Source organism: Somniosus microcephalus, chromosome 7 (assembly GCF_052327205.1).
Source record: "Somniosus microcephalus isolate GS21.2 chromosome 7, FLI_Smic_1.0, whole genome shotgun sequence".
Lineage (NCBI taxonomy): Eukaryota > Metazoa > Chordata > Chondrichthyes > Squaliformes > Somniosidae > Somniosus > Somniosus microcephalus.
In genome coordinates, this window is record NC_140993.1 from 149,993,636 (window position 1) to 150,018,134 (window position 24,499).

Genomic DNA, 24,499 nt, shown 5'->3' on the forward strand with positions numbered 1-24,499 from the left:
TTCGACTAGTACTATGGAACCACTTAACCGTGATCAGAGCTATACTGTACAAATTAAAAAGGCTTTATAATCCCCATCCAAAAGCACGTATTCTGTACAAAATACGGTAGCTTTAAAATCTGTCAGAGAAGGTACTCATTTCCTCTCAGTGCAGTCTGGTTAGCTATTTATGTGCGGGTTTCAGCACGTGTCCATCTGGTTAATGGACTACGGGATCATTTTTAAGGAGGGCATATCCAAGATCAAAAGAAAAACTACAGTGGTTGTGTAGTGCCCATGCCCCAGTAACTGCAGTGAGTCAAGCCAGAACCAGGTCCAAGGCTCCCGCAACCGGAGCGAGGTGCTCGGCGATTCGGGCAGAGGCAGCGCAGCGCGGTGAGCAGCAGCAGCAGCCAAGCCGACCCGCTGGAGCACATCGGCCAGCAGCTCCTCGGCGGGAAGGAATTCCAACTGGGAGGAGGGGAGCCGAGCATGGCGGCCATAGGCCGACCCGGGAGAGGGAGAAGTAGGCCCCAGGCCGTGGAACGTGGAGCCGGCGACGTTGAAGAGGAGGCCGCATTGGAGCATTCACATCCCGACGATGTGTTCGGCGAGTCGGGCAGAGGAGCGCAGCGCAACGAGCAGCAGCAGCAGACTCAACGACAAGCTGCAGCACGTCGGCCGGCAGCTCCATTTCGGGTAACTCGCAGTCCGGATGGGAGGAGGGGAGCCGGGCATGGTGGCCAGAGCGGGAGAAGCAGGCCACCACACGTGGAGCCGGCAACAGTGAGGAGGAGGCCGCGGTGAAGAGAAGGACGGAGCGGCTGAGGGACATCGTGCTCCCACTGCCACGGGAAGCCATTGTATTGACTCTGAACGCGGCGCTGTATGTATAGCTGACGCGTCCCTACGGGGAACAAGCATTCTATTGTACTTGTTACATATGGCAAATAAATCTGAATCTGGGATCAGCCGGCAGGCAGCAGGACTGATGAGGAATTTGTCAGCCACACACTGCAATCTCTTCCTTTTCTCTCAAATATGGGATTTTTTACAATGCAAGCGCTAAGAGCAACGGGGGTGGGGTATACTAAATGCGGACAGTTGGCATCTCTGGTTACTTTGAAGTCACTCTTGTGCTTGAAAACGATGTTTTCCGGTTGATGACGCTTATTGGCCAATTAAAATAGGCCTTCCGGCGGTGGGCCTGGCCGAGGGAGGAGGAAATAACGTAACCGGAAGTGATCTTTTAACTTTCCAGGCTTACCTTGTGCTGTGAGTGTGAGTGTGAGAGAGAGAGAGAGAGAGAGAAAATATAAGATGGCAGTTGCGGTGGAGGCCCTGCTGGCCGAGGTGGAGCGGGCCGAGGCGGCGCGGTTGCAGTCTGTCAGTGTGCACAAGGAGCTGGAGCTGAGCTTCGATCTGGGCAGCCTGGCGGCGCTCGACACTAACGCCCCGAACGCTGGCGCCTTGCGGCAGAGCCGCGAGCAGTCGTTGCGCTCGCTGGCCCGCGACAACACACAGCTGCTGATCAACGCCATCTGGGGCCTGCCCACCGAGCGGCTGCAGGAGACCATCGTGGCCAAGCTCCCCGAGCCCACCACACGCATCCCCCGCGAAAAGCCTCTGCCCCGACCCCGGCCGCCCACCCGCTGGGAACAGTTCGCCCAGCTCAAGGGGATCCAGAAGAAAAAGAAAACCAACCTGGTCTGGGACAAGGAGAAGAAAGAGTGGCGGCGCCGCTGGGGCTACAAGAGAGCCAACGATGAGACTAAAGAGTGGGTTATTGAAGTGCCCGAGAAGGCAGATCCCAATGAGGATCAGTTTATGAAACGTGTTACAGCCAAAAAAGAAAGGGTGGCGAAGAACGAGCTGAACAGGCTGCGCAATATCGCCAGAGCTCAGAAGATTAAAGTGCCAGGCTTGGGACTCGCCTCGACCGACCAGCCAAGCAAGGCTGAGCTAGGCAGAGCCATTCATGTGGCTAAGTCCTCCACGGCTTCAGTTGGCAAATTTCAGGATAAGTTACCTAAAGAAAAGGAGCTGAGGAATGTTGGCAAGAAGAGGCAGTTCCAGCCCCTGATTGGAGATTTTTCTGCAGAGAGGCAAAAACAGCTAGAACTTTTAAAAATCATGTCCAGCAAGAAACCAAAACTGGACCTCACAAAAGCTGTAAATAGGCAGCTTCGTGAAGATGATCAGGAGCAGGCGGCAAAGCGAAAGAAAATGTGGTCAAAAGGCAGGAAAGGAGGAAAAGGTTATCGTGGAAAGGGTGGAAAAGGTCAGGATCGAAAATCGGACATGAAACAGCGAGGAAAGGGAAAATGAACCATATAGTAAAATGAGCCACATAGAACTGTTGTTTAAATATTGTACTTTTGACTGCAAAGAACATTCTAGTTTTGAGGAAAATATCTAGTCCTTTGAAAAATGTCCTCAGCTTTGTTTTTCAGGAATTTAAAATAAACAAAACTATATTTTATTTCATGTGGTTTGTGTATCTGTGTATATAAATATATATTAGAGTGCAGGATTACACTTTGTGCAGAAAGTGACTTACATTTGTATCCACATAGTCATCTTTCATGTGGTTCAAGGCTTGTTTCTGCAATCCTACATGTAGCTGGCTGCTACCAAAAGGGTCACATTGAAATCATTTTACCTTGTTTGACATCCAATTATAGTAAGAACATAAGCAGTAGGAGCAGGAGTAGGCCATACGACCCCTCGGGCCTGCTCCGCCATTCAATAGGATCATGGCTGATCCGAACCTGTCCACTTCCCTGCCCACTCCCCGTAACCCCTAATTCCCTTATCAGCTAGGAAATTGTCTATCTCTGTTTTAAATTTATTTAATGTCACAGCTTCCACAGCTCTCTGAGGTAGCAAATTCCATAAATTTACTACCCTCTGAGTGAAGAAGTTTCTCATCTCAGAATAAGGGGCTGCCGTTTCAAAACTAAGATTATGCCCCCTATTTAACTCCTCCAAAGATTTTTTGCCTTTCAGACGAGTATATGAAGCATGTAAGAACACACCATTTGCTGTAACTTGAAAAGTTGACCAAATTTACAGCAAATGGTGTGTTCTTACAAGTCCACCCTCAAGTGGCTGTGCACCTGAATCGAGGGTCACAGGCACTTACAACTCGTAGGTGTTGTCTTTTTCCTTCGGCGTCTTCTGTAACAGTTCAATCCATTCTTGTTGCTTGCATCTCCTGTTAACTTGACAAGTTATTGTTAGTAAATATAATACAATCACCAACTGAACAATGACCAAAACATGGGAGATAATTCTTTACCCCTTGCCCTGTCAAACAAGCAAGAAGGCAGAATCACATTCCATGTGAACTGGCAGTCATGTTTTGGTGGGGAAGAGCCATTTATCCTTGCAATATTTTGTTTATACGGTGAATTTTCAATTTTTTTTGTTGAAATCTTGGTAATTTTTAAAAATACACTCTATTCTAAAGGTGGAAAGGACTAAGCTCGAGCACGAAGAATGAGCACTTGGGTAAAGTAATGGCGGACTGCCGGAACCCAGGTGGATGTGCCCCAGTGTGAGTCACAGCCTTAAGGGAAGAGAGGAAAAATGTTTTGAAATTGCTCTAGTTCAGTTTTCAATTCAATTATTCACGATTTGCGTGTCTTTGCAGGTTGCCATGGGATGTTTGTAAAGTGGAGAAATCATTCTATATCCTGGAGCAGAATATTTTTTTCTGAAGCATTAAAAAAAAAATTCACAAGTTACATCATATGGAAAATTAAGAGCTGTGTTTGGATAATGTAAAGTGGTGAAGTACCAGCATGCTGCTTCAAAAGTAACAAGCCATCAGGAGGGAGGTGGAGTTGTCCACTTCAGAGTAATAACAGAAGTTCCATTTGTTCCAAGATGCTTTACAGAGAAATAAAATAAGGAGCTGTGGAACAGATGCTAGAGGAGGTAGCTGAAGGTTAGGTTGAAAAGATGGGTTTTGAGAAGATTGTTAAAGGACAGAGAAATAGAGGGTAGAGGAGATTAAGAACATAAATAGGAGCAAGAGTAGGCCACTCAATAAGATTATGGCTGAACTTCTACCTCAACTCCACTTTCACTAAAAAGGGAATTCCATAGAATAGGACTGAGGCAACTGAAAGCTATGCCACTGATGGTGGGACAAATTGGGGGAATGCACAGGAGCCAAGAGTCGGAGGATTAAAGAGTGGTGGAGGGGATGTAAGGTTTTAGGAGGTTGCAGAGCTAGGGAGGAGCAAGGTTATGGAGAGATTTGAAGACGAGGACAATTATTTCAAACTGGATGCATTTGAGGATAGGGAGCTATTGTAGGGCAGCAAGGATTGGGGTAATGGACAAGGGAGACATCGTGCAAGAGAGGATGCAGGCAGCTGCATGGAAGACAAATTGCAGTTTTTCCAAGATGGATGATGGAAGACCAGTAAGGAGACAATTACAAATCTGGGGGCGGGGGAATCTGGATAGGGGTTTCAGTGGTAGGGGGCTGAGATGGGGCAGAGACGGGCAATGTTGCAAAGTTGGAAGTATGGAATATAAAGCTCATTTGGTATCAGTTTCCTATATGCCTATAGATGATGCATAACTTGGGGAGGGTACGCTTTGCTCGTCCATGTACTATTTTTTATTACAGGGAAAGTAGATAACTTACTCTCAGTCTAAGCCATTGCTGCTCTTGAATTAGCTGTCAGCAGGTATGTGGGGGGAAGGTGGGTAGAGGAATTATCCTTTTCTCCTTGTGCTCTGTCTAATAGTAACATTGGCATAATTATTCCCCCACTTCAGTTTTTAATTGTGTGCTTTCTGTATGATCTTTTCTAATACATGTAACGCACCAATATCCTACCTGTAATTGGCAGTTGAGGCCAATTCATTAAATATATTCAAGAAGGAGTTAGATATATTTCTTAAGGCTAAAGGGATCAAGGGATATGGGGAGAAAGCAGGGACAGGGTACTGAATTTGGATGATCAGCCATGATCTCATTAAATGGCGGAGCAGGCTCGAGGGGCCGAATGGCCCACTCCTGCTCCTATCTTCTATGTTTCTATGTAATTAGTAGTAACTTATAATCCACTGATATTCACACTTTAACTACAGCCAGATTCCCACTGCACTGCACCAGGTGCGGTCAGGCTCTGCAGTTGATGCCACTTTCAGGCCACAACTGTCTCCCTATCTTTTGGACTCCGGTTTTGTGTGAAGGTGACAACTCTGAACTGGGAACCTCGGTCAGAGTTGATCTGTACTTGGACTTCACATGTCAAATCCGGCCTGAACCAAACTGAGAGATCGCACAAAGGGCAGCGGGTTCTTTTGGGGCACTTCTGACGGCACATCGTCCTAATCTCAGCTCAGCACCAACATTTCCAAACTACTCCAAGCATAGACTCAATAAAGGAGAGTTTTCATAGACTAATAGAACCCACAGCCCAGGAAGAGGATATTCAGCCCCTAGTGCCTGTGCTGGTTCGCTCTCCTGTAACCCCATTACCCCTAGATCCTTTTATGTTCTTTCTCAGTTTAAAAACCTTCCTTCTCACCGCCCCCTTGGTTCTTTTCTTCCAGTGAGAACCCTCAGTCTCAGTCCCCTTGTTCCTTAGTTGCCCACCAGTGGAAATAATCTCTCAATATTTACCCATTATTTTGCCTTCAGGTTCCTATGCCCTATTCTCTGGAAGTCCATCCCTAAACCCTACTGCAACTCTACCTCCCTCTCTTCCATCAATACCCTCTTTAAAACCAAGCTATGACCAAGCTTTCGGTCACTCCACCCAATATCTACTTTGACTTGCTATCTATTTTTTCTTGCACCTCTGTGATGTGTCTTTTTTATGTTAAAGGTGCTGTATAAATGCATGTAGTTGCTGTTGCTTGTCCAACTAGGATCACCCCATCTGTTAAGGCATTGGCTTGCAGGGTTATCTAGAACTATGAGGGAAGAATCCAAAATCACTGACCTCTCAATGACCGAACAATGAACCTGGCTGCTGGGGGAATCATCAACTGTGCCCTGGAATACTTTATTTGTGCCAGGATCAAGTATCCGATTACTGAGTCTGCCACAGAAGGTTTCCTCGGTTCCAATCATCCAGTACCTGGTGTGTCATAGAAACATAGAAGGTGGTTGGAATCTGGAACTCACTGCCTGAAAGGGTGGTAGAGGCAGGAACCCTCACAACATTCAAGAAGCATTTGGATGAGCACTTGAAATGCCATTGCATACAAGGCTATGGACCAAATGCTGGAAAATGGGATTAGACTGGACAGGGATTGATGGACGGCGCAGACACGATGGGCCGAAGGGCCTCTTTCTGTGCTGTAAAACTCTATGACTCTATAGGAGCAGAAGTAGGCCATTCGGCCCCTCGAGCCTGCTCCGCCATTTAATGAGATCATGGCTGATCATCCAAACTCAGTACCCTGTCCCTGTTTTCTCCCCATATCCCTTGATCCCTTTAGCCTTAAGAAATATATCCAACTCTTTCTTGAACATATTTAATGAATTGGCCTCAACTGCCTTTTGTGATAGAGAATTCTACAGGTTCACCACCCTCTGGGTGAAGAAATTCCTCCTCATCTCTGTCCTAAATGGCTTACCCCTTATCTTTAGACTGTGACCCCTGGTTCTGGACTCCCCGACCATCGGGAACATCCTTCCTGCATCTAGTCTGTCTAGTCCTGTTAGAATTTTATAAGTTTCAATGAGATCCCCTCTCATTCTTCTAAACTCTAGCGAATATAAGCCCAATCGACCCAATCTCTCCTCATACATCATTCCTGCCATCCCAGGTATCAGTCTGGTGAATCTTCGCTGCACTCCCTCCATGGCAAGAACATCCTTCCTCAGATAAGGCGACCAAAACTGCACACAATACTCAAGGTGTGGTCTCACCAAGGTCCTGTACAACTGCAGCAAGACATCCTTGCTCCTGTACTCGCATCCTCTCGCTATGAAGGCCAACATACCATTTGCCGCCTTAACTGCCTGCTGCACCTGCATGCTTACCTTCAGCGACTGGTGCACAAGGACACCCAGGTCTCGTTGCACTTCCCCTTCTCCCAATCTATTGCCGTTCAGATAATAATCTGCTTTCCTGTTTTTGCCACCAAAATGGATAACCTCGCATTTATCCACATTATACTGCATCTGCCATGTATCTGCCCAATCACCCAACCTGTCCAAATCATACTGGAGTTCTCGGCATCCTCACAGCGCACATGCCCACCCAGCTTTGTGTCATCTGCAAACTTGGAGATTACATCTGGTTCCCTCGTCTAGATCATTAATATATATTGTGAATAGCTGGGGTCCTAGCACCGATCCCTGCGGTACCCCACTAGTCACTGCCTGCCACTCGGAAAAAGACCCGTTTATTCCAACTCTTTGCTTGTCTGCCAACCAGTTCTCTATCCAAGTCAGTACCTTACCCCCAATCCCATGTGCTTTAACATTACACGCTAATTTCTTATGCGGGACCTTATCGAAAGCCTTCTGAAAGTCCAAATACACCACATCCACTGGTTCTCCCTTATCTATTCTACCAGTTACATCCTCAAAAAATTCCAGTAGCTTAGTCAAGCACGATTTACATTTTGTAAATCCATGTTGACTTTGTCCGATCCTGTCACTGTTTTCCAAGTGCTCTGCTATTACATCTTTTATAATGGACTCGAGCATTTTCCCCACTACCGATGTCAGGCTTACCGGTCTATAATTTCCGTTTTCTCTCTACCACCTTTTTTAAATAGTGGGGTTACATTAGCTACCCTCCAATCCATGGAACTGTGCCGGAGTCTATAGAATTTTGGCTACCCCACCTCCTTTTCCTTTTTGCCTATCCTTCCTGAATATTGAATACCCCTGGATGTTGAATTCCCAGCCTTGGTCACCCTGGAGCCATGTCTCCGTAATCCCAATTATATCATATCCGTTGACATCTATTTGCGCAGCTAATTCATCCAGCAATGCATCTACTATTTCTAGGGCCGCTTCCTTAAGTACCCTACGATGTAGATTATCAGGCCATGGGGATTTATCGGCCTTCAATCCCGTCAATTTCCCTAACACCATTTCCCTACAAATACTGATTTCATTCAGTTCCTCCCTCTCATTAGACCCTATGTTCCCTGACATCTCTGGGAGGTTATTTGTGTCCTCCTTTGTGAAGACAGAACCAAAGTATGTATTTAATTGGTCGGCCATGTCTTTGTTCCCCATTATAAATTCCCCAGATTCTGACTGCAAGGGACCTACGCTTGACTTCACCAGTTTTTTTTTTTCACATATCTACAGAAGCTTTTACAGTCAGTTTTTATGTTACCCGCAAGCTTACTCTCATACTCTATTTTCCCCCTCTTAATGAATCCTTTTGTCCTCCTTTGCTGAATCCTAAACTGTTCCCAATCCTCAGGTTTGCTGCTTTTTCTGGCCAAATTATATGTCCTCTCCTTGGGTCTTATGCTATCCCTAATTTCCCTTGTTAGCCACGGCTGCGCCACCTTTTTTGTTTTATTTTTATGCCAGACAGGGATGAACAAATTCTGTAGTTCATCCATGCGATCTTTAAATGTTTGCCATTGCCTATCCACCATCAAACCTTTAAGTAACGTTCCCCAATCCATCCTAGCCAATTTGGGCCTCATACCATCGTAGTTTCCTTTATTTAAATTCAGGACCCTAGTCTCTGAGTCAACTACTTCACTCTCCATCTTAATGAAGAATTCTATCATATTATGATTGCTGCTCCCCAAGGGGCCTCGCACAACAAGATTGCTAATCAATCCTTTCTCATTACATAATACCCAGTCTAAGATGGCCTGATCTCCAGTTGGTTCCTCGACATATTGGTCCAGGAAACCATCCCGTATACACTCTAGGAATTTCTCCTCCACAGTATTGTTACTAATTTGGTTAGCCCAATCTATATGTAGATTAAAGTTACCCATGATAACTGCTGTGGCCTTATTGCACGCGCCTCTAATTTCCTATTTAATGCCATCCCCAACCTCAGCATTACTGTTTGGGGGTCTGTATACAACTCCTACTAACATTTTCTGCCCCTTGGTATTTCTCAGCTCTACCCATACAGATTCCACATCATCAGAGCTAATATCCTTCCTTACTATTGTGTTAATCTCCTCTTTAACCAGTAATGCTACTCCACCTCCTTTTCCTTTTTGCCTGTCCTTCCTGAATATTGAATACCCCTGGATGTTGAATTCCCAGCCTTGGTCACCCTGGAGCCATGTCTCCGTAATCCCAATTATATCATATCCATTTACATCTATTTGCGCAGCTAATTCATCCACTTTATTACGAAAGCTCCTCGCATTAAGACACAAAGCCTTCAGGCATGTTTTTTTAACACTCTTCGACCTTTTAGAATTATTATTTACTGTGGCCCTGTTTGATTTACACATTTGATTTCTCTGCCTTCCACTTTTGCTTTTCTCCTTCCTGTCTTTTGCTTCTATCCTTGCTTCCATTTCCTCTGTCTGCTTGCACAGGTTCCCAACCCCCTGCCATTTTAGTTTAAACCCTCCCCAACAGCACTAGCAAACACTCCCCCTAGGACATCGGTCCTGGTCCTGCCCAGGTGCAAACCATCCAGTTTGTACTGGTCCCACCTCCCCCAGAACCGATTCCAATGTCCCAGGAATTTGAATCCCTCCCCCTTGCACCATTCCTCTAGCCACGTATTCATCTGAAATATCCTTCTATTTCTACTCTGACTAGCACGTGGCACTGGTAGCAATCCTGAGATTACTACCTTTGTGGTCCTATTTTTTAATTTACCTCCTAACTCCCTATATTCAGCTTTTAGGACCTCATCCCATTTTGTACCAATATCGTTGATACCTATATGCACCATGACAGCTGGCTGTTCACCCTCCCCCTCCAGAATGCCCTGCAGTCGCTCTGAGACGTCCTTGACCCTTGCACCAGGGAGGCAACATACCATCCTAGAATCTCGTTTGCGGCCGCAGAAACACCTATCTATTCCCCTTACAATAGAATCCCCTATCACTGTAGCTCTCCCGCTATTTTTCCTCCCGTCCTGTGCAGCAGAACCACCCACAGTGGCAGGAAGTTGGCTACTGCTGCCTTCCCCCAATAAGCCATCTCCCCCAACATTATCCAAAGCGGTATATCTGTTTGAGAGGGGGATGGCCACAGGGGACCCCTGCACTACCTGCCTGCGCCTACTACTCTGGTGGTCACCCGTTCCCTTCCTGCCTGTGCAGCCTTTACCTGCAGTGTGACCAACTCCCTAAACGTGCTATCCACGATGTCCTCGGCATTGCGAATGCTCCGGTATGTATCCATTCGCAGCTCCAGCGCTGCAATGCGGTCTGCCAGTAGCTGCAGCTGGATACACTTCCGACACACATGGTCATTAGGGACACAGGAAGTGTCCCTGATTTCCCACATAGTGCAGGAGGAGCATGCCACGGGGCCGCGCTGTGCTGCCATGACTTTAATTAATTCAAATTAAATCAAATCAAATCAATACCACTAATTACACTACAATTAAATGATATACTCAAGGGCCCTTGTTTACTAGCACTCCCCGCTACACAACAGAGACCCTAGAAACTATAAACCACAAAAATTAAGTTTGGAAAAAAGCAAGAAAGAAATACTCACCAACCACTTACCTGCTTTCTGGTGACGTCACACTTCAAGCACTTTTTACTTCTCTCGCTCCCCGCTCCTTGAATCCTCGGTCTCTGCGCTCAGTCTCCACCCAGGGCTGCTCTTGCTGCTGCCGCTAGTGAGTCTGGGCTGCTCTCTCTCTCCCCCACTCTTTAAATCCTAAGTCTCTGCGCTCGGTCTCCACCCAGGGCCGCTCTCGCTTCTGCCGCCGGTGAGTCTGGGCCGCTCTCTCCCCGCTTTTTAATCCTCGGTCTCTGCACTCAGTCTCTACCCAGGGCCGCTCGCGCTGCTCCAATGTCATCTTGGAACCAACTCAACCCCAGAGACCTCACCTACCTCACCCCAAAAACGATGGTCAATAGTTGGTCACGCTTTACATTTATGGTTGATCTTCATGCGAGAACTCCACCAATGTGATAGTCTAAATGTCCAGGTTAATGGTTTTCATTAGAGAAGAATTAAATTTCAACTGTATAACTCATCAAAAATGAAAAGTTATAAGCATAAATGCTTCATAACTATGAGTCTAATCTGTACATATACACATTAATGTTACACTTCCACCACTTATACCATTTAGTCACAGAGTAAAACTGGACTTCGATTAAGTATTCTTACACACCCTTCCCTGTGCAATGCCTGCACTTTCACCTCCTCTTACACCACCATCCAGAGACCCAAACACTCCTGCGTGACACAGCAATTTACATGTACTTCCTCTGGGGAACTATATTCACTGCTCACAGAATGGTCCCTCTACAGTGGGGACACCAAATTGTTGCATTAGGTGACTGCTTTGGCAAACACCTCCATTCTGTCCGCAAGTGCAACCCTGAGCTACCTGCGTCTCACCTCTTTAACTCTCCCTCCCATTCTCACTCTGACCTCTGTCATTGGCCTCATAAATTGTTCCAATGAAGCTCAATTCAAGCTTCCAAAACAATATTTCCTCTTTCTCCAAATCACCTTGCAGCTCTTTTGACTGAACATTGACTTCAGTAAGTATATACTTCAGCTATAATCTCATTTTTAAACCTATTTTAATTTCACACACAGCTCCCAGGTTTCCCATGGTTTGCATCTTTTCCATTTTCTCATATTTCCCCACTCACTTAGCCGTTTACACACCCTTTTGTTTAATGTCTTAATATTTCTGTCCATTGCTTGACCAAGGTGATTTGTTACATTGTTCCACTCATCATTCCTCTCTGGATTTGTCTATATATATATATATATATATATATATATATATATATATATATATATATTTATTTCCCTCCTCTTCTGATTGTATTAATATGCCTGTCCATTTTTATTTTGCAGTTTTGAAGAGTCTGCACCTGAAACGCTAACCTGTCTCTTTTCTCCACTGATGCTGACTGAGCTGCTGTCGGTTTTCTATAGTTTCTGTTTTTATTTCAGATTTCCAGCATCTGCAGTTTTTTTCTTTTTGCATTAAATACTTTTGTAGTGTAGTCACTGTTGTTATGTAGGCAAATGTGGCCAGTTTTCACACAAGGAAGCTGTTTTTGGTTGCGGAGGAATGTTGGCCAGGTCACTGGGCAATCTCCTTGCTCTTCTTCAAATTGCATAATTAAATCATTTACATCTCATTCATAGAATCATAGAAAGTTACAGCACGAAAGGAGGCCATTTCGGCCCATCATGTCCGCGCCGGCCAACAAAGAGCTATCCAGCCTAATCCCACTTCCCAGCTCTTGGTCCGTAGCCCTGCAGGTTACCGCATCCCAAGTGCACATCCAAGTACTTTTTAAATGTGGTTAGGGTTCCCGCCTCTACCACCCTTTCAGGCAGTGAGTTCCAGACCACCACAACCCTCTGGGTGAAGAAATTTCCCCTCAAATCCCCTCTAAACCTTCCACCAATTACTTTAAATCTGTGCCCCTAGTTTTTGACCCCTCTACTAAGGGAAATAGGTCCTTTCTATCCACTTTATCTCGGCCCCTCATAATTTTATACACCTCAATAAGATCTCCCCTCAGCCTCCTCTGTTCCAAGGAAAACAGACCCAGCCTATCCAGTCTTTCCTCATAGCTAAGATTCTTTACTCCCAGCAACATCCTTGTAAATCTCCTCTGTACCCTCTCTAGTGCAATCACATCTTCCCTGTAATGTGGTGACCAGAACTGCACGCAGTACTCTAGCTGAGGCCTAACTAGTGTTTTATACAGTTGAAGGATAACCCCCTGCTCTTGTATTCTATGCCATGGTTAATAAAGGCAAGCATTCCGTATGCTGCCTTAATCACCTTATCTACCTGGCCTGCTACCTTCAGGGATCTGTGGACATGCACTCCAAGGTCTCTTTGCTCCTCTACACTAAGTGTCCTACCATTTAATGTGTATTCCCTTTCCTTTTTAGCCCTCCCCAAATGCATTACCTCACACTTCTCCGGATTGAATTCCATTTGCCACTGTTCTGCCCACTTGACCAATTTATTGATATCTTCCTGCAGTCTACAGTTTCCTTGTTCAGTATCAACCACACAGCCGATTTTAGTATCATCTGCAAACTTCTTAATCATACCCCCTATATTCAAGTCTAGATCATTGATATATACCACAAAAAGCAAGGGACCTAGTACTGAGCCCTGCGGAACCCCACTGGAAACAGCCTTCCAGCCACAAAAACACGCATCAACCATTACCCTCTGCTTCCTGCCTCTGAGCCAGTTTTGAATCCAACTTGACACTTTGCCCTGGATCCCATGGACTTTTAACTTCATGACCAGTCTGCCATGTGGAACCTTATCAAAAGCCTTGCTAAAGTCCATATACACTACATCAAATGCACTACCCTCCTTGTTACCTCCTCAAAAAATTCAATCAAGTTTGTCAGACACGACCTTCCCTTAACAAATCTGTGCTGACTAACCTTGATTAATCCATGTCTTTCTAAATGAAGATTTATCCTGTCCTTCAGAATTCTTTCCAATAATTTCCCCACCACCGAGGTTAGGCTGACTAGCCTGAAATTACTCAGTCTATCCTTTTCTCCCTTTTTAAACAAGGATACCACGTTAGCAGTCCTCCGGCACCCACACCAGAGAGGATTGGAAAATGATGGTCAGCGCCTCTGCTATTTCCTCTTTTGCTTTGCTTAACAGCCTGGGATGCATTTCATCCGGGCCTGGGGATTTACCCACTTTTAAAGCGGCTAAACCCCTTAATACTTCCTCTTTACTACTGGGGTGCTAAATTGCCATTCAAAAATGGCAATTTAGCTCTCCAGTACTGCACTGAAGTATCAACCTAGATTAAGTGCTTAAATCCTGGAGTGTGGCTTCCACTCTTAACTTTCTGTTTCAGAGATGAGATAGTTTCCAACTGAGAAAAACTGACACTCCGATTTCTGTTCTTGCATTTATAAGACACAGGTTACTCAAATGTGAAAGTGCTATTTGAGTAAATAAGGAGAAATGTTTCCACTGGCAGGAAGGTTGGTAACTGGTTCCTGAGATGGTGGGATTGCCCTATGAGGAGAGATTGAGTAGACTAGGCCTATATTCTCTAGAGTTTAGAAGAATGGGAGGTGATCTCATTGAAACATACAAAATTGTTACAGGGCTTGACAGGGTAGATGCAGGGAGGATGTTTCCCCTGGCTGGGGAGTCTAGAACCAGGGGTCACAGTCTCAGAATAAGGGGTCGGCCATTTTGGACTGAGATGAGGAGAAATTTCTTCACTCAGAGGGTGGTGAATCTTTGGAATTCTCTACCCCAGAGGGCTGTGGAGGCTCAGTCGTTGAGTATATTCAAGACAGAGATCAATAGATTTTTGAATATTAAGGGAATCAAGGGATATGGGGATAGTGCAGGAAAGTGAAGATGAGGTAGAAGATCAGCCATGAGCTTATTGAATAGCGGAGCAGGCTTGAAGGGCCAAATGGCCGACTCCTGCTCCAATTTTTTATGTTCTTAACCAGAGGACACAAATTTAAAATAATTGGCAAAAGAACCAGAGAGGAGATGAGATTTTTTCTTTACTCAGCGAGTCATTAGGATCTGGAATGCACTGCCTGAAAGGGTGGTGGAAGCAGATGCAATAGTAACTTTCAAAAGGGAATTGAATATATACTAGAAAAGGAACATTTTAAAGGACTGGGGAAGGAGCAGGGGCACAAATAGCTGGCACAGGCATAATGATCCGAATGGCCTCCTTTTGTACTGTCAGTTTCTATGATTTTGTTTTGTGCTAATAGATAAACAAATGCTGCTGCTGAGATTTTTTAAATATAATAAGATTGAGCAGATGTTTATTTTGTGCTGGGGATGTTTGTTATTCCTTGCTATCCCATAGTTCTCCGCTTTCTCCGCTGTCTAAAAGTCATGGCCGGTCGGGAGAGAGTTGTTCACTTGTTGAAGCAGCTGCAACAGGCGTCGTAAGTCACCAAGACCGAACCAAATAGAGTTTCCTCTTAAAGGAATGACTGTGGATCCGATCTCTCCCTTATTCACGTCGCTGCTACTAATGGCACTGAGCTGTTGGCCGGTCAGTGTCCTTGCAGCGTCAGTCCTGTGATCAGCAGGTGCTCTCTGTTCGGGGAGCTTCCCCGACCAACAACCCGCCGTCGTGGTTCCCAGCAGTGGCAGACGACCCGGAACACCCCGACAATGAGCTGCTCCCCACAGCCGCCTGTTGTCGGCACTATAGTGGATTTCTGCCACTGCAAGTCATTGCTCAAGGACACCGGCTTCTGGATTTTGTACAGTAATTTCCCTGCCATTGCAGCTATGCTCACCCGCACTTGCTGCGGAGCCGCACTACTCCTGGCTGAACACTCAGTTCGGGCCTTATCATTTATATACTCAAATTTAGTCGGCGCCCAATGAAACCACATAATCTGTAGTGAAAATGTAGTTAATAACTGAAAATCGACAGTAGATTACGTTACTAGAAGATTAAACTGCGATTTTTAAATGTTTAATTAATAACTGCTTTATTCCAAATACCATTCGTGAAAATTCCTGGATGTTTTGGCTTAGTAAGTAATTAAGAGTTCACTCACACTACAACTGCAGTGCCAGTGCAAAGCAGTTTCATTTAACAGCGGCCCTACAGTTATAATGTAGACATGGGCAGAGGCCTGGGTGTTCAGGATGTTCAAGCACCGTCCCTTCACCTCCCCACCACCCCTGAAATTTCTATAATTATTTATATTGAACCACACCTTCTTTTGAAATAAGGGCCCAGAAATTGGGCTAGTTACTGCCGCAATCCTGGCACGGGACTTGGCGACCACCATTTTGCTGCTGGCTCTGGAGATGCACGCTGACTTAACGCCATGCTCTGCAAACTTCGCCCTTAGCGCAGGGTCCTAATTTCGCTCTGAAACGTGAACATGCAGCAGACTGACAGTCTGTCAGCACTTCTTAATGGGACACACATATCTTTTAGGTAAGTTTGCATTTAAGCTTTTGGACTGGATTTTTAAATATTTTGTTGAAGTAGTGGCTTGGTGCAATACATGTTAGAAGTTTTTTTAAGTGTGCAGGAAGTGCTGCTGGATGCTTGCAAGGCCTTGGATGGTAAAGGAAGGCCTCTGAGAAGACAGAAAATGCTAGAAATACTCAGCAGGTCAGGCAGCATCCGTGGAGAGAGAAACAGTTCACATCTCGGGTCGAGATGCTGCCTGACCTGAGTATTTCCAGCATTTTCTGCTATTTCAGATTTCCAGCAGCCGCTCACAGAGGGAAGAGGAAGCGGAAGGAAGGATACAACCCAGACAGCCCCTTTCTGGCTGGGATATCGGGGATGGAATCATCTGCCTGCGATAGCAGTGACCACAACCCCAATTCCCCTTTCAAAATTTGTCCTACACCTTACCTTCCCTCTGTTACTGACCATTACAGCGTCCTCCTGGCCACAATGCTGAAATAAAAGCCACCACAAAGCAAACTTTACAATCCAATTTTATCCATCTATCCATCCAATATGACATCAAGAAATCAACTCATCACCCTTATGCATTCCATTAGTGACTGTCTTGTGTGTGTCTTTGCCTATCCTACTGATGTCATACAGTGGCTGCAGCATAAGAATTAGGAGCAGGAGTAGGCCATACAGCCCCTCGAACCTGCTCCACCATTCAATAAGATCATGGCTAATCTTCGCCCTCAACACCACTTTCCTGCCCTATCCCCCTATCCCTCGAATCCTCGAGTCCAAAAATCAATCTATCTTAGCCTTAAATGTACTCAATGACTGAGCATCCACAGCCCTTTGGGGCAGGGAATTTCAAAGATTCACAACCCTCAGTGAAGAAATTCCTCCTCATCTTAGTCTTAAAAGGCCGGCCCCTTATCCTGAAACAGTGCCCCCTAGTTCTAGACTCTCCAGCCAGGGGAAACAATCTCTCTGCATTTATCCTGCCAATCCCCCTCAGAATCTTAGATGTTTCAATGAGATCTCCTCTCATTCTTCTGAACTCCAGAGAGTATAGGCCCAATCTACTCAATCTCTCCTCATAGGACAACCCTCTCATCCCCGGTGGAAGGCTGCTGACTCTTGTTATCGAAAATACAAATGGCCTTGCTGGTCGACCTTGAGTTGGTGGCTGGGAGTGTGAAATCGAGTGACGATGTTTCTTCTTCTTCACTCTCCTCTCCCTCTTGGTGCATTTCTTGAGTGTGTGAAATGAGGAAGGCACAATGGTGGAGTTGTGGTGAGGGGAGAGCGGGAAAGGAAGAGGTGCATGCGAAAAGGAGGAAAATGTATGAGGATACCAGAATCTTGTATCCTTTCTGCCCCGCCACTGGCCAAGTGCTCAGCCATGTCCCTGCCAAGAATGGACAGTACCATCTCCTCCAAGGGGGGTTAGGTGAAGCTAGGAATGGGAGGTGTGCCTCGTGTTTGGTACAGATTGTTGGTAGGTGAGTGATTCGGGGGGGCGGGGGGGAAGAGTCATGCATTGAGCAGTACATGAGGCTAGTGATGCAGTTGGTAGGAGACGGCTTTTGAAGATGTATTCACTGACCTTGACCACTGAACTGAGGTCATGAAGCTTCTTTGGGCACTGGAGCCAGGTCGTGGGGGCGACACTGCTGGCAATTATGTGGTCCCAAATCATTCTTTCTGGAGGGCCTCCTGGCCCCTGTGCATAGGGGACCTTTCTTGCAGTGTTGACCCCCTGCACAAAGTTGGAATGATGCATGTGAGACCTTGGATGCCCCTTCCCAGGCTTGCTGAGCCATTTGTGTTAGTGCTGATGCACTTTTGGAGTCTCCCATTTGGGAATTTTTTTTAATGTTAATTATTTTTTCAATAGGCAGTTGAGCTGTAAGGGCTAAAACCTGCCTATTTTTAAATGATTTTTATTTTTTTCATTTTAGAAGGCAGTTCCCCTTTAAGGGATTGAACTGCTCTCTAAAATGACAGCCTTGCTTTAAGAGAAGGCTGTTCTTGCTGCAATGATGCTACAGCCATGCTACATTGGGCCTCTTGCCGGGACTAACGCCATAGAAACAGCCTTGCACAGTAAGTTTAGCGCTGGGCTAATGTTAATTAGCAACCAGCGCCAATTTACTGTCCTGCCAGCGCCAACAATTTCGGCAGCTATTTACTCTGGCCCGCAGGTTTTTAGCGATCTCGAATTTCTAGGCCAAAGTGTCTTTATAGAATTACATAGAATGTAAAGCACAGAAACAGGCCATTCAGTCCATGCCAGTGTTTATGCTCCACACAAGCCTCCTCCCACCCTCTTCATCTAACCCTATCAGCATAACCTACTATTCCTTTCTCGTTTGTTTATCTAGCTTCTCCTTAAATGCATCTATGCTGGTCACCTCAACTACTCCTTGTGGTAGTGAGTTCCACATTCTAACCACTCTCTGGGTAAAGAAGTTTCTCCTGAATTAGTGGCTATCTTATATTTATAAACTCTAGCTTTGAACTCCCCATGAGTGAAAACATATTCTCTACAGCTACCCTATCAAATCCTTTCATAATCTTAAAGACCTCTATCAGGTCATCCCTCAGCCTTCTCTTTTATAGGGAAAAGATCCCCAGCCTATTCAATCTTTCCTGATAGGTTTAACCTCTCAGTACTGGTATTGTCCTTGTAAATCTTTTTTGCACCTTCATCAGTGTAAGGGGTGGTGTGTGGGTTGTTTGTCAGCTTCATCTCTGACTCCTTTGAGCGGTTAGAATCGCTCCCATCCCCTTTTGTTCTAGATTTTGGACTTATTTGGGGGTTGTAATAAACTTGCAACAGACACCTGGGTTAGTCAAAAGAATTCAGATCTTTATTTTGAGACAGGAAAATATACAATACAATAAAACTTATTGAAGGTATGAGAGCGGAATTGAGTAGAGTGGATTGGGAAAATAGATTAAAGGGTAAGACGATACATGATCAGTGGTGTACATTTAAGGAGTTATTTTACAACTTCCAAAAAAAATATATTCCACTGAGAAGAAAAGGGTGTAAAAGAAAAGACAGCCATCCGTGGCTAAGTAAAGAAATTAAGGATAGTATTCGACTAAAAACAAGGGCATATAAGGTAGCCAAATCTAGTGGGAGGATAGAGGATTGGGAAAACTTTAAAAGACAGCAAAAAATAACAAAAAGATTGATTAAGAAAGGGAAGATAGATTATGAAAGTAAATTAGCAAAAAATATAAAAACAGATAGTAAGAGTTTTTATAGTTATATAAAAAGAAAAAGGGTGGCTAAAGTAAATGTTGGTCCCTTAGAGGATGAGACCGGGAAATTAATGGTGGGAAATATGGAGATGGCAAAAACACTGAATGAATATTTTACATCAGTCTTTACAGTAGAAGACACTAAGAATATCCCAACACTGGACAAACAGGGGGCTATAGTGGGGGAAGAGCTAAACACGATCAAAAGCACTAAGGAAGTGGTACTCGGTAAAATAATGGGACTCAAGGCGGATAAATCACCTGGACCTGATGGCTTACATCCTAGGGTCTTGAGGGAAGTGGCAGTAGGGATTGTGGATGCATTGGTAATAATTTTCCAAAACTCCCTGCACTCGGCAAAGGTCCCGGCAGACTGGAAAACTGCTAATGTAACACCCTTATTTAAAAAGGGCAGTAGACAGAAGGCTGGAAACTATAGACTGGTTAGCCTAACATCTGTGGTAGGTAAAATTTTGGAGTCCATTATTAAGGAGACAGTAACAGGACATTTGGATAATCATAATTTAATAGGACAAAGTCAGCATGGTTTTATGAAGGGGAAGTCATGTTTGACAAATTTGATGGAGTTCTTTGAGGAAGTAACGTATAGGGTGGATAAAGGGGAACCAGTGGACGTAGTGTATTTAGACTTCCAAAAGGCATTTGACAAGGTGCCACACAAAAGATTATTGCTTAAGATAAAAAATCACGGGATTGGGGGTAATATTCTGGCATGGATAGAGGATTGGCTATCTAACAGAAGGCAGAGAGTTGGGATAAATGGTTCATTCTCAGACTGGCAATCAGTAACTAGTGGTGTTCCGCAGGGGTCAGTGCTGGGTCCCCAGCTCTTTACAATCTATATTAACGATTTGGAGGAGGGGACCGAGTGTAACATATCAAAGTTTGCAGATGATACTAAGATGGGAGGGAAAGTAGTGAGTGAGGAGGACATAAAAAACCTGCAAGGGGACATCGACAGGCTAAATAAGTGGGCAGAGATTTGGCAGATGGAATACAATACTGGAAAGTGTGAGGTTATGCACTTTGGCAGGAAAAATCGTAGAGCAAGTTATTATCTTAATGGCAAGAAACTGGAAAGTACTGAAGTACAAAGGGATCTGGGGGTCCTGGTGCACGAAACTCAAAAGGTTAGTATGCAGGTGCAGCAAGTGATTAAGAAGGCCAATGGAATGTTGGCTTTCATTGCTAGGGGGATAGAATATAAAAATAGGGAGGTATTGCTTCAGTTGTACAAGGTATTGGTGAGACCGCACCTGGAATACTGCGTACAGTTTTGGTGTCCATACTTAAGAAAGGACATACTTGCTCTCGAGTCAGTACAAAGAAGGTTCACTCGGTTAATCCCGGGGATGAGGGGATGGACATATGAGGAGAGGTTGAGTAGATTGGGACTCTACTCATTGGAGTTCAGAAGAATGAGAGGCGATCTTATTGAAACATATAAGATTGTGAAGGGGTTGGATCGGGTGGATGCGGGGAAGATGTTCCCGATGATGGGTGAAACTAGAACTAGGGGGCATAGTCTTAGAATAAGGGGCTGCTCTTTCAAAACTGAGATGAGGAGGAATTACTTCACTCAGAGGGTGGTAGGTCCATGGAATATGCTGCCCCAAAAAGCTGTAGAAGCTACATCATTACATAAATTTAAAACAGAAATAGACAGTTTCCTAGAAGTAAAGGGAATTAAGGGTTACGGGGAGCGGGCAGGAATTTGGACATGAGTCTAGGTTCGGATCGGTCATGGCCCTGTGGGTAGCGGAGCGGGCCCAGGGGCCGTGTAGCCTGATCCTGCTCCTATTTCGTGTGTCTAATTCTGTTAGATTCAGGAGATGGTTCTGTGATAGTGGATTGTCGGTTAGGATCAGACCAGCCATGATCTTATTGAATGGCGGAGCAGGCTCGATGGGCCGATTGGCCTACTCCTGTTCCTATTTCTTATGTTCTTATGTTTAAAAGGGTGGGGAACACTCGGAATAAGCGAGGGAGAATTACAATACACAAAAACCCTTACCCTACTACACTAGCTAGGCTGGAATCCAGAGGACCAGGAAATGCTCACCAAAACGACTTTCTTGACAGATGTAGAGGTTTGCGATTTCGGGGTTCTCTTTAGTTGTGGCGGTTGGGGCCTGCCGTCCCTCGGACATGGTAGAAGACTGCACCTGCGTTGGGCCTTCAATTTGGGTTTGTCCGCAGATGCGGTTAGTCGCGCTGTTGAATCTATCAGGTAAGTACCCAATTTTCTTTGATTAGGGCTAGTTTTAGGGTCTTTTATGTGCAAATCCTAACCAGGGGTAAGCCAGACTAGCCTGTAGAGTGGAAACAAGTCTTTGGTTCGTGAGTTTTTCGGCGGTTGGATTCATGATGGTCGCGGTGGCCCAATATTACAGGTAGACTATCCTTTATCCGAAAACCTTGGGACCAGCTGAGTTTCGGTTTTTGGAATTTTTCGGATTTCAGAAGGTATTGGGAAATTTGTCGGGGTCGGCGGGGGGGTCGTCGGGGTCAGGTGGGGGGTCGGGGTGGGGGTCGGGGGGGGTCAGGGGGGAAGAAAAGAATATCGGACGGGTCGGGGGTCGGGTCGGGTCAGGGGGGAGAAAAGAATATCGGTCGGGTCGGGTGGGGGGGGGGAGAAAAGAATATCGGACGGGCCGCTGCAGCTATCGGACGGGCCGCTGTATTGTCGGGTTCACTCTCCCGGTACCTCCTTCACACTGCCCGGCTCGGCCTGCAATCTCCTACCCAGGAGGGAACTCTGTGACCCTCTGCCCTGCTCAGCGTAAGTCGTGCGCCACTCTGGTCATGTCGTGCGCACGACTTACGCTGAACGAAAAAACATTCGGTTTTTAAAGGTTTTCGGAAGTTCGGATAAAGGATAGTCTACCTGTACCTGCTTGGTGGTAATATTGGCGGTTGTTGGTTTCTGTAGGCCTTTGGTTGCCGCGATCTCTGTTTCTTCTTTCTTCCTTCAAGTCTCCGATGATGATCTCGCTCTTGAGCTGGTTGGCTGAACTTGAACTTCTGCCTTCTGAGCTGACTCGAATCGGTGACTAACTGCACTGTACTGTCTGAACTGTCTTGTCTGTTGAACTGAAAAGGCAGGCCTCAATTATACTAATTTGGTGCCTGGCTTATCTGACCGCCAAATCTCAGTTTTCTTTGTTAAATTTGGCAGGCTCGTTATTTTTAATATGTTTTAAAACTTTAACGAGCTCCGGGGATGGCCCATCTAGACTTAATCGGTCTTTAACTGGTTTCGGGATTGCCTTGAAACCAGTTTTAAAATGCAAAACGTTTGTCAATCTCTTTAATTGATTTTGGACTGTGGTTTGTTTGTGGTAACCTGTAGGGCTAATGTTCCTTCCTTTGTATTGCTGGGGACATGTCCTGTTTATTCAATACCTGACTCTGCGACTTCTCGGCGGGAAAACAGGCTCCATTGTCCTTATGTAAAACTGGGGCAGCCCTGGACATTCCTTAGACAGTCCAATATCCAAACTCAGGGGCCCACTCTCCTCCCCTTTGCCCCAGCCTTTTGCAAGCCTGAACATGGCTTTTTAAACCAGCCAAAACTTCCTGGGATTTTTATTTTAAATCCCTTTGGCCCAATATTCCTTAAAACAGTCCAAAATCTCTTCCTTAATTTAACTCTTTGAAATTCTTCTGTTAGGCCTAACCATACTTTTATCCTTTTTACAGATTTCTTCTGTAATGTTCCAAACTCCTTAAAAAAAAAAACGACTTTCCTTCTGTTCTGGGGTTGTGTAGAAATTTTCGAACCTTACACCAGTGCCTCTATTTCCTTTTTATAACATGGAGACCTGAACTGTGCACAGTACTCTTAAGTGTGGTCTAACCAAGGTTCTATACAAGTTTAACATAACTTCTCTGCTTTTCAATTCTATGGGGGAGAAATTGGGTATCGCCCCGTTTGGGGCACTAACTTTTAAAAGTTGAAAAAATTAGTACCAAGCGCTAATGTTTTACAACTTTTAAAAAATCTGGGTTTTGCGCTCCAGGAAGGAAGTGGAGCACTAAATCAAGCGCTCCACTTCTTTCCTGGAGCACAGCAGGCAGCAGGCGGGGCGGTAGATGTGCAGTGCTGCCCAATGGGCCGTGCAGCACTGCCGCGCTGGAAGGCTCCTTCCCTCCCTTAAAGAGAAGGGCCATCGTTGCAGGCTCTATAAGGGGAAAACTTACCTGGTCCCTGACAGCAGCCGCGATCTGGCCCAATCAGCCTGATGCACTGCAGCAGAGTACCAGGCTGATCGATTGCTGGATAAACAAACAGAAAGAGCATTTCAGAATTTTTTTCACTTACCTCGGCCACCTCGCCTTTAAGTATCACCCCCAAAGCGCCCGGCCTACCGATGAACGCCTCCTGCAGTGTTTTCGCCTGGCGATGCTGCAGGGGGCGGAACCGAAGTTCGGGTCCGGGGCGCTACCAGAACAATGCGCACGGTGATGACGTCACGATCTCCGGCCGAAGGAGATTGGGGCGCAACGCCATACCGCCGCTGCAAACCTCCCGCCGAATATAGCTGGAGTTGATCTTCTCACCACGCCCGGTCGATAAGTGCTTAGTGCCCCGTTATCAGGGCAATAACGGGAGGTGCTAAGGAGGCCAATTTCTAGGCCTATCTCTCTAGAAATGAACCCAAGTACTTGGTTTGCATTTTTATGGCCTTATTAACCTGCATTGCTACTTTTAGTGGTTTGTGTCTGTACCCGTAGATCCCTTTGCTCCTCTTCCCCATTTAGACTCTTATTTTCCAAGCAGTAGGTGGCCTCCTTATTCTTCCTACCAAAATACACTACCTCACACTTATCTATATTGGAATTCATTTGCCAATTACAATCCCATTCTGCAAGTTTATTAATATCTTCTTTTAGTTTGTCGCAGTTTTCCGTAGTATTAACTATACCCCCCCCCCTAATTTGGTGTCATCCACAAATTTGGAAATTGTACTTCCGATTCCTGAGTCCAAATTATTTATGCAAATGTTGAACAACAGTGGTCACAGCCCCAATCCTTGTGGAACACCACTTCCCACCTTTTGCCAGCCTGAGTAACTACCCTGAACCTCTATTCTCTGTTTTCTGTTTTGTAGCCAGCTTGCTATCCATTCTGCTACTTGCTGACTCCACATGCTCTGAACTT

The 24,499-nt window shown here is 45.5% G+C and overlaps 2 protein-coding genes across 4 annotated transcripts in view; both read left to right on the forward strand.

Annotated features, from left to right (window-relative positions):
* The first annotated feature begins 213 nt into the window (after positions 1-213).
* rrs1 (ribosome biogenesis regulator 1 homolog) lies at positions 214-2,461 on the forward strand. The gene has a single exon (XM_085993071.1). It carries the CDS (start codon positions 1,300-1,302, stop codon positions 2,305-2,307), a length of 1,008 nt encoding a protein of 335 aa, XP_085849197.1. The 5' UTR covers positions 214-1,299; the 3' UTR covers positions 2,308-2,461.
* Positions 2,462-14,956: 12,495 nt separating this feature from the next.
* The window catches only part of adhfe1 (alcohol dehydrogenase iron containing 1), a 94,341-nt gene continuing 84,798 nt past the window's right edge, over positions 14,957-24,499 (forward strand). Inside the window, exons 1-2 of one of the 3 annotated variants that reach the window (XM_085993073.1) lie at positions 14,959-15,052; positions 15,858-16,068. In XM_085993073.1, the coding sequence (XP_085849199.1) occupies positions 16,013-16,068 (56 nt within the window). In that variant the 5' untranslated portion in view covers positions 14,959-15,052; positions 15,858-16,012. Of the gene's footprint in view, positions 15,053-15,857; positions 16,069-24,499 lie in introns of all 3 variants that reach the window. The other 2 variants (XM_085993072.1, XM_085993076.1) reach the window with 2 other exon arrangements.